General features: G+C 41.5%; 1 protein-coding gene across 4 annotated transcripts in view; it reads left to right on the forward strand.

The window, feature by feature from the left end:
* Window positions 1-15673, forward strand: part of rimbp2b (RIMS binding protein 2b) — a 104090-nt gene that overhangs the window by 76395 nt on the left and 12022 nt on the right. For 2 of the 4 annotated variants that reach the window (XM_053236302.1, XM_053236304.1), the window contains exons 14-18: window positions 2580-2731; window positions 3855-4445; window positions 5350-5490; window positions 6444-6599; window positions 15316-15430. In XM_053236302.1, coding sequence (XP_053092277.1) covers window positions 2580-2731; window positions 3855-4445; window positions 5350-5490; window positions 6444-6599; window positions 15316-15430 — 1155 coding nt within the window. Of the gene's footprint in view, window positions 1-2579; window positions 2732-3854; window positions 4446-5349; window positions 5491-6443; window positions 6600-13704; window positions 15431-15673 lie in introns of those variants that run through there. The other 2 variants (XM_026945873.3, XM_053236305.1) reach the window with 2 other exon arrangements.

Below are 15673 nucleotides of genomic sequence, written 5' to 3' on the forward strand. Positions count from 1 at the left end.
TCAATCAGAATCATGATCAGTTCACAGTAGTGGCTCGGCGCTGTAGGACAGGAATTCGTTTCATTCCCAGAGGGTGTATATTTCATTTTACTTCTAATCATTTGGCTTTTTAATATGACGTTTTTTATCACCCCAATATCTTTCAATTCACAAACAATTCCCATTGGGGTGTAACAATACACAAGATCCAAAATTCAGTTCCATTACATTACAGTATGTTGGTGTCTCAGTATATTTTTATGATACAGCAAAAATAAGCATTGCCTGAATATGCTTTCACTTTCACCTGATTAAAATATTCACGTGCAAAAATTTAAACTCAAGTACAAAAATTGAACCAGCGTAGGACTGCCTGATCCATTACGCAACATTATGGAAATGTTGCCTGAATGCAGCAGAGAGACTTTGTTCTGTGTGTGTGTGTGTGTGTGTGTGTGTTGATTCGTGTTTTCGTCTACTTCCACTGACTGACACAAAAGAGCGATGTTGGTGCAGAGGCGTGGACGTGTTTGTGGCCTTAGCGCCTGTGTATGCTAAGCCAAAATGCTCCCATAGACCAGACCTTAAAGATTTAAAGGAATATTCCAGGTCCAGCTTGCTGCTGACCCTAGCCGTTTTTTTTTTTTAGAAACTAATACTGTAGCACACTAGCCACTTGCCTAACAGCATCATTAGGAGAAGCATACTTTTTTAAACCCCTTTAGCCTCTCTGGATTTGAGATAAAGAAGAAGTTACTTTTTCAGAGCAGGAAGCATGAGTTTGATTAAGTTTAAATGTTTGTTGCACCTTGTGTAATTTTATGATGAATAACCTACTTTATTATGGAGTCTGTTGAATCTATCGTTCGATATCTTTTCAAACTGTGGCTTATGAAACATAATATGATTGCTGCTAACTGATGCATTCTGTCTAAATGAAGTAATGGATGCCTGCGATTGGCTGTCGCTCTGATTGACAGGAGAGACTGGAAATTTAACCATCTCACCCAGACAGAAGTGAAATTATACTCGATTGAGCTTTGATGATGGAGCAGGTGTTTAGCATGTGATGCTACTCTGGAGCCCCTGCAAATCCATTAAGACGTTTTTATCCAAAGCACCTTACAAGTGAAGTCCAATCTAAGGTTTAGAGGTCTTGCTCAAGCTGACAGTCCTGGGATTTGAACGCATGATCTTCCAAGTCACCAGTCTTGAGTAAAAGGCTGGACTGCTGTGGATGAATAGGAATTCGTAATCAACAAAGAATATTAAAATTCACATTTAATGCTGTCATACTGCAGTTTCCTCCCTCTCGTTCTCTCTCTGCCTTTCTCTCACTCCCTGTTTTCTCATTCACTCTGGCAGTAATGTGAAAAACGCTGCTGAGTACATAGCGTATGTTCCAGAGCCTGGGGCGAGATCGCTGCTCCTATAGAGCACATTGCACGATTCTGATGGATGGTCACTCACATGGGCAGAGCGCTGACGCAAGCAGCACACATACACTGAGCCTGTATTCACATTCTGGCCCAGATTACAGCTGTAACACACACACACACACACACAAACATTGCACATACACACATGCAGGCTACAAGCACAGTTATCCCACAGGACAGAAAAGAGATGTTACTGACATGTTTTGTTATGTCCTGTGATGGAAAAACAGGTTTAGTGCATTTAGCAGAAATCATGTCAAATTAGGAGAAGCGATGTGAAATTGTATGACTGCATTTTTATTTAGTGTAGCTGGAAATGCTAAAGTGTCAAATGAGAACAGATTTATGGTACATGAGCGACCAGTCAATCAAATTACATGAACAACTTTCAGAGTGTAACTCTACAACTGAAAAAACTGTCACTGTTACTGAATAACAAATTTGCATTACGCATATTGGCAACTTTGTTTTCTTGCTAGCTGTGCTAGTTTTTTGCTAGCTGTGCTAGTTTTCTTGCTATCTTGCTGTTGTTTGTCTTTTTACAAACTCAGTGACATTATTTATGCGAGATATAAGACCTTCTAAGGTGACTTTCTCTAAGTACCAGCTGTCATGTGGAAAATGTCCTGGCATATGATTTCCTTAGAATAACAGGAATCGTGTGCGTTGGTTGTGGGTGTTTTTTTTTTAATTTTATTTTATCCAACAGGTTGAATAGCACGCCCCATCTCACAACCTTTTGTTCGATTTTTTCAACTTTCTTCCATCATGGTTTTTCTTTTTTCTGAAATAGCTTGAAAAGCGAGTGTGCTTTTAGTCGAAGCACAGCCTGTACTGTGAAATAAGCTCTAAAAATACTTGACCTGACTGAGAATTAAAGCATGATTACCCTTCTATGTTATTTTCCATGATTATATATCTATTCAAAAAAACCCTTTTGGATAAAATCAGAGATATAACCGGTGACTAGCAAATTAAAAAAAAAAGAAGTTATATCTTCATCCTGGTACATTTTTCACTCTGTGGTTCTGAATATCAATCAGTCTTCACAGCCATTTTTGTTAATGAGGTACAGACTAGAATTGCATTTTGAATCCTTCAGCTCTGTTAGGTTACAGCACAGCCAATCAGAGTGTTTCCTCTCGCTGTGCTCTCCTCCAGGTCCGCCGTTCCCTCCGCAAGACGTCCAGGTGCATTGTGGGACATCACCGGGGGTGCTGCAGGTGCGCTGGAAGCCCCCTCCTCTCACACCAAGCGGCACCTCCAACGGCGCCAACGTCATGGGCTACGTGGTCTGCACCAAAGGTCAAAAGGTCAGTACATGGGATAAGTGCAGTATCAGCATCAGCTCCATGTGTTTGTAATGAGTCTCCACTGTATCCTGTATCTATCACTTATGATCTGATATCAATTACATGCAAAATTTTGTGTATTTATGTTGGTTGAAGAGCGTCTCATAGGCTAACGTTGCTCTCTGTCACCACCTGCTGAGGGATAAGAAGCATAGCACATATCTGTGTGTATATTTTTTACAGTATAGATATAAAATATAGATATATATTCGATTCAATTCAATTCAGTTTTATTTGTATAGCGCTTTTAACAATGGACATTGTCACAAAGCAGCTTTAAAGAAATAAATAGATGAAATTAAGTTGAACCAAAATAATTTGTAAATATGTGAATTTATCCCTAATGAGCAAGCCAGAGGTGACGATGGTGAGGAAAAACTCCATGAAACGATATGAGGAAGAAACCTTGAGAGGAACCAGACTCAAAAGGGAACCCATCCTCATCTGGGTGCTAACAGATAGTGCAATTATAAATAATTCCCTTCTATAACTGTGTACTATATGGACAAATAGTGCAATTATGCAACCAGTAAATTCATCACAGTTTTCACAAGTCTGGTTTGTTAAACCTATACACTGTCCACTGATGGAGTCTTGAGTACAAAGCTGCTCATGGCAACCGCAGCCCCAAAGCCACCACAGCAATCACAGTCCCAAGCCATCACAGTACACCTCCCCATATGAGATCCCCAAGCCATCTCCATGGCCCCCAAGTGGCACCATCCCCACTGATCTTCAGGCCGTCCATGTGGGGCCACCTCCAGCTGCAGCGAGCAAACTCAACCGATGAGAACTCCAACCAGAAGTAGGGCAGCAGGATGGATCAGGCAGGTCATCTCCTTGATTTAAGGAACAAAAAATAAATCAGGATGAAGGTGATCAGTCAGAATTATAAAGAATTTTTTTTTATATAAAGAACTACTGATTTGCAGTGACCTTACACTCTACAGGGACTGTACTGTATAAAGAAGTGTGTACTGCAGTCTCTCAATGATTGGAGCTCTACTGTCATTCTGTCGGTTTGCATCCAATCTGTGAACTATATATTGTAAAAATAAACATCTTTGTGTGTTGTGTGCAACAGGTCGCAGAGGTGATGTTCCCCACAGCGGAATACGTGACAGTGGAACTGAATCGTATCCAGTGTCTGGAAGCACGTGAAGTTGTCGTACGCACCATCTCAGCTCAAGGCGAGTCGCAAGACTCCAACGCTGCCTCTATCCCACACAACCTACTGCCGCCTCCACCCCAGTCGCACCCTCACCCATCCCCCTTTCCCCCAAACTACCCACAGAGCTTCCCCCACCCACAACCACAACCACCACCAACACCAACGCCACACACACAGCCACCTCCTCCTCACCCTCAACCTCAGATCCACCCTCCACCCTCTGCTCAGCCTTTCCCCAAACCCAAACTCCTCCCAAGTGCCCGAGATGCCCACGCCAAAGAGCCAGAGGCAGGCAGGAGGCAGTGCCAGCCATGGGAGCCTCACCAACGAGCCCCATCGCCCCTGCCACCCCCAACCGCCGGGGGTCCTGGACTGGAGCCGCCAGTACCACCACCGCATGTGGCCCAGAGGATCCTGCCCCAGCCTCAGGGAACGCCAATCTCCAACACGGTGGCACGCGCCATGGCGAGGCAGGCAGCCCAGAGACAAGGCACCAACCACAAGGTGAACGTGAGGATCTGAATCTGACCCAACCACTGTTACAAATATAATTTACTTGTTTTATCACAGTAGTAATTAGGATCATAAATAGCTTAATAAAATGTTTGCTTCCTGACCTGACATATTACTTTAGATGTGATATACAGTATATATGCAGTTAATGTATGACAAAGGAAGAGAAAATTTTAGAAAAACCACCAAGTCATTAAATGAGTCATAAAGCAAGATATATTTATTCAGCCCTAACTTCCTGACAGAGAGATAGAATTATACATTTTTGTGTGTAAAATTTTTTTTCCTAGAGATATCAGGCTAAATCAGGCTAACTACTGAACTTTCCATCATTGACGAGGGAGTTTGTAGGTACCCAGCTGGCTCCGTTGGTAGAGAATGGGCCTCTTGATCTCAGAATCATGGGTTTGAGCCCCACGCTGGGTGCCAACCCCAGCCACTGGAGGTGTGCAGGCTAGTACACTCTCAGTGCTGGTCCTAAGCCTGGATAAATGGGGAGGGTTGCGTCAGAAAGGGCACCTGGCGTAAAACCTTTGCCAAATCAATATGCGGACAATGGAAGGTGATCTGCTGTGATAGGTTGCATCACAATCTTATTCAGAAGAATTTTATTGACTCTAATCTGAACATCACAGTGCCTCAGAGCTTCTTCTGACTATCAGGAAGAAGCCAGTCCTGATGAATGTGGTTGATATTGTCTGTCTGCTGCTTACACACCAGCTTTAAGGCTTTAATGTAGCTCTGAAAAGGAAATGGAATGAGTTAATAATAGCACTCGGGCCTGTCTATAAGTCCTTCACTGTCAAGATTCATTATAGTGACCATAGTCCTCATGGACTGCCATAATGCCTTATATGTGTTGTGATTTATTATTACTAATGTGTGTGTGTTTCAGCCGGAGAGAAGGAACATCTTCAGTGAGAGGAATAATACTCCTCACTCCGACGAGGAGGACGATGTTTACGACTCGTCCCACACCAGGCGGAGAGGAGCCTCGGTGGACGACTTTCTCAGGGGCTCTGAACTGAGCAGACATGTAAGACGTAGGACATGTAGGACAAAGGACATGTAGGATACTTTACAGAATTTTAGCCCTTTACACTTCTTCAGTAAAGCCCCACAGACTTGCCGATGTGGTTTAATACACTGTACTCTATAAACATGAACTACAAAACTATGACACTACAACACTATGTAACTGACTGCTGTAAACTTATGGGGGCAGCCATCTTGGACAACCAGATGCAAGCTGGAGGAATGTATTTAACCTAGCCCTAAATTTTGGTAGATACTTACAGAAAAGATTTTCAGTAAAATAGAGGTGCATTACGTTAACACAAAGCACTGACACTGGAGACTCCTTCCAACAATGTTAAATAAGCGTCTCCTCAGAGAAAACTTCACCATATCAGCAGATTTTTAAAAAAAAATCTGTTAATGTGAAGTGGAATCATGTGGAATCAGTTAATGTGGAGTGTCTGTCATACAAGATCCTATGAAGTTGTTATTATAGATTTTGTATATAGATAAAGTATCAGAATGAGCACGTTAATATAAGATTTGCAGCTGCATTACTGTCAGAGCTGCTGTTACAGAACATTAATCAACACCTTCTGATGAATCAGAATCAAGAATTCAACAGTGCTGTAGTATGAGGGAATATAATACACATAGTGAAGTAATATATACCATAATTTATGATAATATGATGTAGTTTATGATATAATTTATTGTCTTGGAATGTATTTCTCTAGAGGTTTCATGTTCAGTGAAAATGGGATTTTCACATTAAAGCCTCTCTCTTTCTCGCTGGTTTTTGTATTCTGTTTATTCTTTCTTGTATTTGTTCTTCCACCTTCTTTCTCAATCTTTCCCTCTCTCTCTACTCGATTTCTTTCTCTCTCTCTCTCTCCATCTCCTCTCCTCTTCCTCCCCACCAATATTTTGTTTACACACTCTCTCTCTCTCTCTCTCTCTCTCTCTCTCCAGCACCACCACTACTCCCACAGCGAGGAGTACTACACGGAGAGCAGCCGAGGTTCGGATCTGTCCGACATCATGGAGGAGGACGAGGAGGAGCTCTACTGCGAGATGCAGCTGGAGGAAGGCCGCCGGAGGAGCATCAGCTCACACAACACACTGAAGGTACAGAGCACACACTTGAGCAGCCGGCACGTGTGTTGGGTGCAATGGGGGCTGATCCTCTGGGTAAATGCAGAGGGATGGAGCATGCAGTGGTGTATAGGGCGCCTGCTAGAGGAAGTAAGGTATTAGCCACTGCATGCTGATGTACTGTTTTTGTACTTTAGTTTATAAAGGCTTGGTTTAAACACAAGGGCTGCAGAGATTAAAGGGGATTGGATGAGACTTTGAGGTTTCAGAAGATTTCTGGTTTGAGTACAGGCTTCAGGCTAAGGAAGAGTAATGAGGACGTAACACTCTGCTCTTTACTGGGATACAGTGGCTTTGCACTAAACCTCATAAACTGTTCAATACCTTTAGGCAATGTTCTATCCCTTTGACCGAAAAGTATATGTTCAAGTTGATTATTAGCAAGATTTTAATGGGGGATGTTTTCGGGATCCTCATGATTGCAAGATGACGAGTGTTTTTTTTTTTTTTTGGTTTAAACATTTTAACATCATTTCTGTAATCTAAACTACATTTTTAAAAAATAATTAACTTTATTCCTGAATATTATACGCACAAAACACAAAAATGTAAAATTAAACCTGAGCCAACCAGAACATCTGGGTTAGCCAGAGCCTGGACTGTGATGATACAGATCTTGCTATTAAGAAGATAAGCTTCATGATGGTAGAAGGTAGAAGTCTGGCTAAAGTAGTAGTGACTTTGGAAGGTTTTAGAAGCTCTGAGCTTAAAAACTGGAACATGTTGTAGTGAGGGTGTTACACTGCAGGGCTACAGTGGCTTTGAGCTGCCCAGGTTTAAAGGGATAGTTTGGCCAAAAATGAAAGCTACACACTGTTCCCCTAACCTCAAATATAGCCAAGACTTTTCATGCTTCACACTCCTCAAAAGAAATAGCTTGGCTTTTTAATGCTACAGATTTTTAAAAATAGCAAAAGTCTGTATTAGAAAAAAAACCCAAATCAAATTCTAATTAAATAATCATATCTAACCAATCCGGCCTTCAGACTTTGGGTGTAGTGATACCATTGTGTGCTTATTACTATTAATATTTTCACAGATATCAGAATGTCATTGTGTCAGAAAACACACAAGTCTAAACAAGTATAAGTGTCCCATTAGCCTCATAGCTGCAGAAAAAACCCAAACAGGTCACCGCTGATGGAAATTGAAATGTAGATTTCATTTTGGTCCAGCTCTCACTTTAACATCATGCAGTCATGTTTCATACAGAGCTTTATGAACAGCTGAATGGCTTCAGCAGTTCTCCATACCAATCTGAGAGAACATACACACAAACATATGCACATATGTGTCATGTGTTTTAGTGTAGGAAATGTGTACTTCTTAGGTTCTCCAGGACTGGGATTGGGAACTGCTGGTTTTACATGAGACTGTGTATACACACACTGCATGTATTAATGCACGCTGGTTCATTAGACATTTCACTACAAAGCTGAATGTCTATATGATTTTTTAATATTGAATTTAAGAAACACAGATTCTATACATACATGAAATGTGATCATTTCTGAAAACTTTTCTTATATAAACAATTCAAACTGTTAAAGTTGTTGTCTTTTGAACATGTCAAGTGGTACATTGTATTATGGGATATCTACATACACACATTTGAAATTCTTTGTTTAAATTAGGGGTGGAATGGTATAAAAATATAACATTACAGCATACAGCTATATTAAGAGTGTCAAATGTGCATCCAGTGGGCTGGGACTGGCCTAATAAAGGTTCTAATCCAGCCCACCAAATTAATTTAGATACTTAGATCCTGACAAAATGTGTTAATGATGTAATTCTTCATTAGCAAGCTAAAAAAAAATTGGTGCTGTAACCACGTCTCTTTCTATAACAACACATTTAGGGAGTTTCACAGTAATGGGAGTGAATACTTATGCAATCACAAGCTTTATGTTTTTATTTTATAAATAATTTTGCAGTTATTACTGTTTTGATCTTTTTCTCCTCACTTTAATATTATGGGCTATTTTTGTAGATTCATGAAATTTAACCACAAATAAGTGCTTAAGGTTACAGTGCTACAAAATGTGGAAAAGTTCAAGAGGTGAAAACATACGTAAGGCACTGTATGTATATAACTTGGAACCATAATTCGGATTTCATTTTATATTTTTTCAAACTTAATTTTTATATTGTGACATCTTTACCAACATAGCATAAAGACATCAAACACACACATTTTTATCATGGTATACCTTCATAATGATATATTGTCACACCCCTAATTTAAATGTATGTAAACTGTATAAGCTATAGTGTTTGGTTTAACATTGAGAGATATTGTATAACAAGTTGCCAGCTAAACTGCTTGAGCTATGATGAGGCCGTTTGGGAATCTCATTTAAGTGAGCAACTCTCATTTAAATGAAACGACTATTCACTCTTGGTTCTGTTTGTCTCATGCTTCTACTTCTGTTCAGTTTTGCTTTACTCACTGTTGGGAAGTTAACCTTGTGAATATATGTCTCTTTTCGGCATACTGAACATGCTACAGAAAACATTAACAAGCAGCTTCAGTTGCTGAAATGGTTCTCTGAAAACACCAACTGTAAATATCTAGCAGCAATAAATTGGTGTTTTTCTCTTTTGTCATATTTGTCATTTTTGTTTGTTTCATGTCATTGATGACTTCTTAAAAGGTGTATGGTTGAGAAGAGTTTAATCTAATCGTATGAAAATCTTTGTATGTCATTACTGCAAAAAATGAATTACAGCGTATTACCGTAGATATTTAAATAAATGTTGTCTTCTTTTTAGAGCACCAGTACATATTTTTTGTCATCACTGCTGCAGTCAGTGTGTAAAACTTCCATCTTCAAATGAGAATTATCCATGAGTCTCCTTCTCTGTGAAAACAAGACCAGGCATGCCTAGTTTACCTGACATGACAGCTGTTCTTATTTAAAGAAATCACCATTAGAATATTAGGATATAATTTGATTGGCCTTCCCTATGGCATTATCAGTAATGACATAACAGTTGAGGTATGTGATTATAGAATCTAATTAAAGCCTCAATACATTCAGTCATCAATTCATAAATGGTGGCTCTGGAGCTTTTGTCTTTTTATCTCATGAATCTACAAAAATAAACATTCCATAATAAAAAAGCATAATTCACAGTATTCAAATAAATTAAAGCAACCTTGGCAGTGATTAGCCTCAAGTCATTTTGGCTATAATTCTACAAGCTAGGCACACCTGGATTTGAGAATCTTCTCTGATTCCTCTCAAGCACTGTCAGGTTTGATGAAGTGTGTTGCTCCGGGCACTGGCTGGACATTTACAGATTTGTCCCAAAGCCAGTCCTCCATTTTCTTGGCAGTGTGTCATCACGGAAGGAACATTTGTCCTGTCTGAGGTTTTCCTCAAGGATTTCTCTGTTGATCCATTAATTTTTCCCATTATCGTGACAGCCCTCCCAGAAACATGCACATCATGATGCAGCCACCACCATGCCTTTTTGTAGGGCATTCCTCCACACGTAATGCTTGGTATTTAGGCCAAAGAGTTTTATCAGGCCATAGAGTAATGTCACTCATGGCCTGAAAGTCCTTTAGATGCCTTTTGGCAGACTCTATTCAACCTCTCATGTGACTAATATGGCCACTCTCCTATAAAGGCTAGATTGGTGGAGTTCTGCAGAAGTGGTTGTCCTTCTGGCAGATTTCCCCAATTGCACACAGGACCTCTGGAGTTCCATCAGAGTGACCTTTGGGTCTTTGGTCATCTCCCTGACTAAAGCCCTTCTCCTCCTGTTTAATCAGTTTTACTGGGTGAAGTGTCTCTTTTTCTCTTGTTCTTCTGTGTTCTTCAAACCTGTAGACCTCGTATCTCATCTCCCCACACAATTCTTACGACCCTATAGCTTGTTTTTGCTCTGATATGCACTGTCAGGTGGGGTTTTAAATAGACAAAGGTGTAACTTTCCAGACTGGGCAGCCATTGAGAGAGGAAATCCGCAATAGCCAGCATCTAATTTGAAAGTTTTTTTTTAAACAGATACCATTGGGTAATTTATGCTTTGGTATGCAGTGACTCGAGCAGGACTCCAGTGACTCAAGCAGGATGTGATCTGAGCAGAGGGTGAAGAGCCACTTGAGTAGGTGGTATCAGAGGATGAAAGCCATTCACTTGATTGCTAGACACTTCTTATCAATGCTGCTGTACCTCATCTCACTCGCAGACAGCTTCTGTCTGATATACAGCACCAGGAGCTGTAAAAGGGAAGAATAAAGGGAAGAGAATTCAGGAGAATTCAACAGTGAGCTCCCACAGAGAACTGCCTTAACATGATTAAAAGCATTTTGGCATTGCTCTATGCACTGTATCCTTTTATGTGCTGGCTTTTTAGTGAGAGTAGTCAAGGGGCCAGTGACAGCAAAGTAGTTGGGAAAGAACCTACGAGAATAGCCAGTCAGCCCCAGGAACTCTTTCACTACCTTTTTAGTATCGGACAGGTTACATATGCTGGTGATTTGGGGATGCATCAGCCCATTACCTAAGTTGAAGCCCAGAAACTATAATTATAACCACCAAATTGCACACTTCTTAGCATTCACTCTGAGTTCTGCCTGTCTCAAAGATCTCAGGAAAACTCTCAGTTGCCGTATGCGCCGTAATTGAGCAAGAGTATACACACTGTAAGGAAGAAGAAATCAGTCCATGATTCATTTAAACATTTATGGGTCCCTCCCCAAAAAAACAAAATTAAGGGTGACAGTGTGACCCAGACTGAGTCAGAGGCCAATAGCCATTAGTCAAATGCAATGTTGGTTAAAAACAAGCAGCATCCAACTGATCAAGCAGTTCATCAATGGAAGGCAATGGATAAGCATCAAATTTAGACACCCATTTTTAGAAACACATTTTTTTGTGTTCTTCTACTGCAGGCAACTGTGCAAAACTACCCTGGGGTGTCTCAGTGTAGCATTTTATGGGTTTGGTATGACCAGGAAAGCTCCACTTGCAACTGGGTAATTGGTGCTCCTGGGATGTTGAGAGTTGGTCTCCACAGTGAACCGGGCCTTCTCTCTCTCTCTAGAAGTGGAATGCATTGCCTCTGTCTGTTTGTGACCAACTTGCTGTGTAACCTCCAGAGGTTCCTGCCACTTTGTGAGTAATTTAGAGCTTGACGTGGGGAGTAAAATGAGTGCTTTATCTCCTGGTGTAAATCCTGACAGCTAAATGCCCCTCTTGTACAGCCAGGACTGGTATAACTGGGCCTAGAGCAAATTCTCCTACATTAAGTGAACCAATATGTGGAGTTCTTCGTGTACTGATTTTCATTTTTGCATCTTCTTCCAATACTCACTAATGATATCTAAGAGTGAAGAGAAGAGAAAGCGTCTGTCCCGGATATGCCATAAGGCAGTTGAGCTGACTGGTCTGGAGTGTCACTGGACCCACTCTGCCCTCCCATCTGGCAGACAAGCTATGAACTGCTTCATCATCACATTGATTTTGGCCAAACTTGCTGAGTATCAAAGGTCTGCAACAGTTGTCAGTGCTGCTCAGGAGTCAGGCCAGTGCACTGCGGGATGGGCTTCTTCAGACTATCATACTTTATCTGCATCTGTGCAGACAGCTGCCGGGCCATGAGCTTTAGCAGGTAGCAGGCGGACCACTCACTGTCTCATTGGTCGCACATGAGACTTCCTTTGATGTTCATGTACAATGCACCCGGGTTCTGTCTGGTTGCAGCAAGCTCTTGAAAACCTGTCTGTCCTGGTGCTGGGTCTGGGGTAGCCTGGTGAGGGACTTTATCACCTATCCAGATAGGGCTGTCTCCACCACGGTGTAGCAATATCCTACTGGGTTTTGACACCTCTGTAGAACTCATGGTCATTGCAGAAGGGGGATACAGGGGGCAGGGGTGGTGACTGCAGAGCTTCATCATGGACAGTTCAAACAAGTGCTTTCCAGAATCAACACACGATGAACACAGCTCATACTTTTATTTGGCTTTGACTCTACAGTCTAACCTACTGAAGGAAAGCAGGCACATAAGTAGGCTGCCGTTAACAGTGCACAGTTGTAGACCTTGTTACCTGCTTATTCTCCTGGACCACCCTTCCACAGACATTGATTGGCCACAAACCCACTGCCACAGTGTTATTTGTTCCAGCTTGCATTCTAGTGACTACTACTGTTTTTTACTATAAAACGGTCAAAGGGTAAAAGGCAGTGATACATCAGAAACTCAGGTGATGAAACTAAAAATGGCCTCTAAAGCTTCCATTTCCAATTTGACAGAAATATTATGCTCTTTTTGTATGTGTTTACTGATGGCTTGGTGGTCCATGTTTTAGGTGTACACCACCACCATCTACTGTACAGAGATATGTCTATGAAGGAAAATGTTTGGCAGTTCAACAAAAAGGAAGCTAAGTGAGAACAGATGCATAGCTTCATTAATTAAATCAAACTTAGATTTGAAGATGGAAGTAGGTTCAAAATGACTCACTCAAATGACAGACTTGAATGAATTGGTGCTGGCTGAGATCATCACTATAATGGTCTCCTTTCCCATAATATACTTGTCACAGTTTTTCTTTTTGTTATTTTACATTTAATATTTTCTCCTGCATTTTTGTCAAGACCTTTTTTCTTTATATTTTATTTACCATTTATCAGCTCATTCATGTCTTTGTATGGAATTATCTTTTAAGGCTTTTCCTGTTAGGTCATTGCTTTCAGTTTGAGTAGGTCCTGAATCTCGCAATCCTCCTTCAAACCCATCATTGGTATGGTCCGTGTGTTCCTGACCGATTCCTTCCACAGATTCCCGTCCGCAGCATGCCACGCCCGTCGCAGAATGAGACTGCATGCTTTGCACTTCAGCCGCAGCCTCTTGGAACTAATCCTGTCTTTATTTTGTCTTTCTTTTTTCCCAATTTTGGTTCTTTTTTTGCGCACGGTTGTGTCTTCTCTGCCTGTTCTAACAACTTCAAACTAAACTCCAAATTCCAAACAAAAAAATAAAACAATTTTTAAATGTAATAAAAAAAAAAACAATTTCACTCGTGGATTTTGCATCTTCCACTGGTACTTTATTAAAGGCGTACTACAGACGCCAGGACCTGTTGGAGGAGCAGGAGAGCTGTAACTGGGACCTGCAGCGGGAGGTGGTCCGCCAGCGCTCGATGCGTTCTCCCAAGCGCCTCCACAGCATCCCTGAGGTGGCCGAAGAGGAGCAGGAGGCTGGTGCTGAGCAGAAAACACGGAAAGAGGAGAAAGCAAGAGAATCTGAACGGCTATCTTCAAACACCCATATTCTGAAGCAGTTCCAGCGGCGCCGATGCTTTTCAGCAGAGGACAGAACCTCAACCTGGGGCAGCAGGCAGAACACCAAAAGCCCAGACAGTGGCCTGGACTGTGGGAGTGAAGATGAGAGCTTGCTGGCCCCCCGCGTTGGCTGGAACTGGCATTGCAGCAGCAGCATCCACAGCGAGGGCCCAGCAGAGCGTCGTGCACTGGCAACAGGCAGGAAGAGGACACTGACGCGCCAGTGTGGCGTGGAGGAGGACTTCCTGGACACAGCGGGTGACCTGAGGGAGTCGTACCACCACTACTACCGTCCACATATTTATCACCATCTTCACCATCTCCATCGGCCTCGGCACAGGTTCCGGAGCGAGAGCAGGCTGAGTGAGGTTGGCAGGAGCTATAGCAGGGACATTAGGGCTCACTCTGTGGCCAGACTCAACAGAGCTGTGGATGAACCTCTGGTGTGTGTCTACAAAACCCCCTTTTTCCTCTTCCTCCTCCTCTTCCTCTTCCAGTCTCCATCTCTCTCACGCCGCATCATCCACCAACTGCTTTGCCCCTTCATCGACAAGCAGTAAAACCATTCCTCTTTTCTCAGTGTTCTGCCTCCTCATTTAATGGGTTCATTTCCCTGTATTTTTTCTTTTCTTTCTTTTTTTTAAGATGTTCAGAAGTTTCAGAAAATTTGCTTCATGGTCATTTATTGGTTGGTTCAGCTGTTTTTTTTGTTTGTTTGTTTGTTTGTTGGTTTGTTGCTTTTTTGTATCATGTGAATTCCTTACTAGAATGTGAAGTGAGTTTTCTTTTATGAACGTGTAGATTTGATTTTTTTTTTTTTTTTGCAATTACCTAAAGGCCATTTCTGAGTGTTTCTTGTTCCTATGGATTGTGAGCAGCCTCTCATATCACAGTGACAGTCCAGCATGAAGATATCAGGTTTCACCAGTTGTTCATGTAGCACAGAGCGCACACACAGAGAAATTTAATTCTTCCATGCTTTTACAGGACCAGACTTGAAAGGCAGCAACATATTAATGATGGATCAGTAGATTTCTTACTCCTTAATGGTAAGAAATCTACCGTATGATGTTTGATATTCCTTTACACCAAGCCACAGATAAATTACTGAACAAAAACCTAAATGGTCTTTAGCTAAACATCTGATTTGAAATCCTACCCATGTCGTTGTTGGGGTTTGTTTTGACCGTTTCTGTTCAATGTTTTTGATGAGTTCATCCTCCTTGTTTTCTGAATCACTAGCAATAAGCATATAGATAAACTATTGTTTGTAAAAGCATAACATAACTGCTTATATATGGGTTTAGTTATGGGCCTGGTGTCATTTTGTCATTTTATAATTCTGCTTCTTCATAAGCTGAATGCTTTAATCTCTACATTTGAAGATTTTAGGGAACTCTTCCTCCATGGGACGCTCGGATCGACTGGAGCAGTCCAGCCGTCGGACGAATCATGGATGTCCTCCCCCTCAGAGAAGGCCCATGATGGTTCCTTCCATTGGTTAGTGAGGTCACATACTGTGTGGCATAAGCCCTGCCTATCCCCTTTCTCTTTAAGATTTCCACTGTCGTGTACTTTTCCCTTGTTATGTGTTTACCGGCATGTCATTATTGACATGGACTCTATGAACAGCACTGCTTGATTTACTGATGTGTATCCTGTTTGACTGCACCATCTGCTCATATGTTAATCAGTCAGAACAGCTCCAGCCTTGCTGTTTTACTCATATGTAGCACTTGATGG

This window comes from Pangasianodon hypophthalmus, chromosome 8, assembly GCF_027358585.1.
Source record: "Pangasianodon hypophthalmus isolate fPanHyp1 chromosome 8, fPanHyp1.pri, whole genome shotgun sequence".
Lineage (NCBI taxonomy): Eukaryota > Metazoa > Chordata > Actinopteri > Siluriformes > Pangasiidae > Pangasianodon > Pangasianodon hypophthalmus.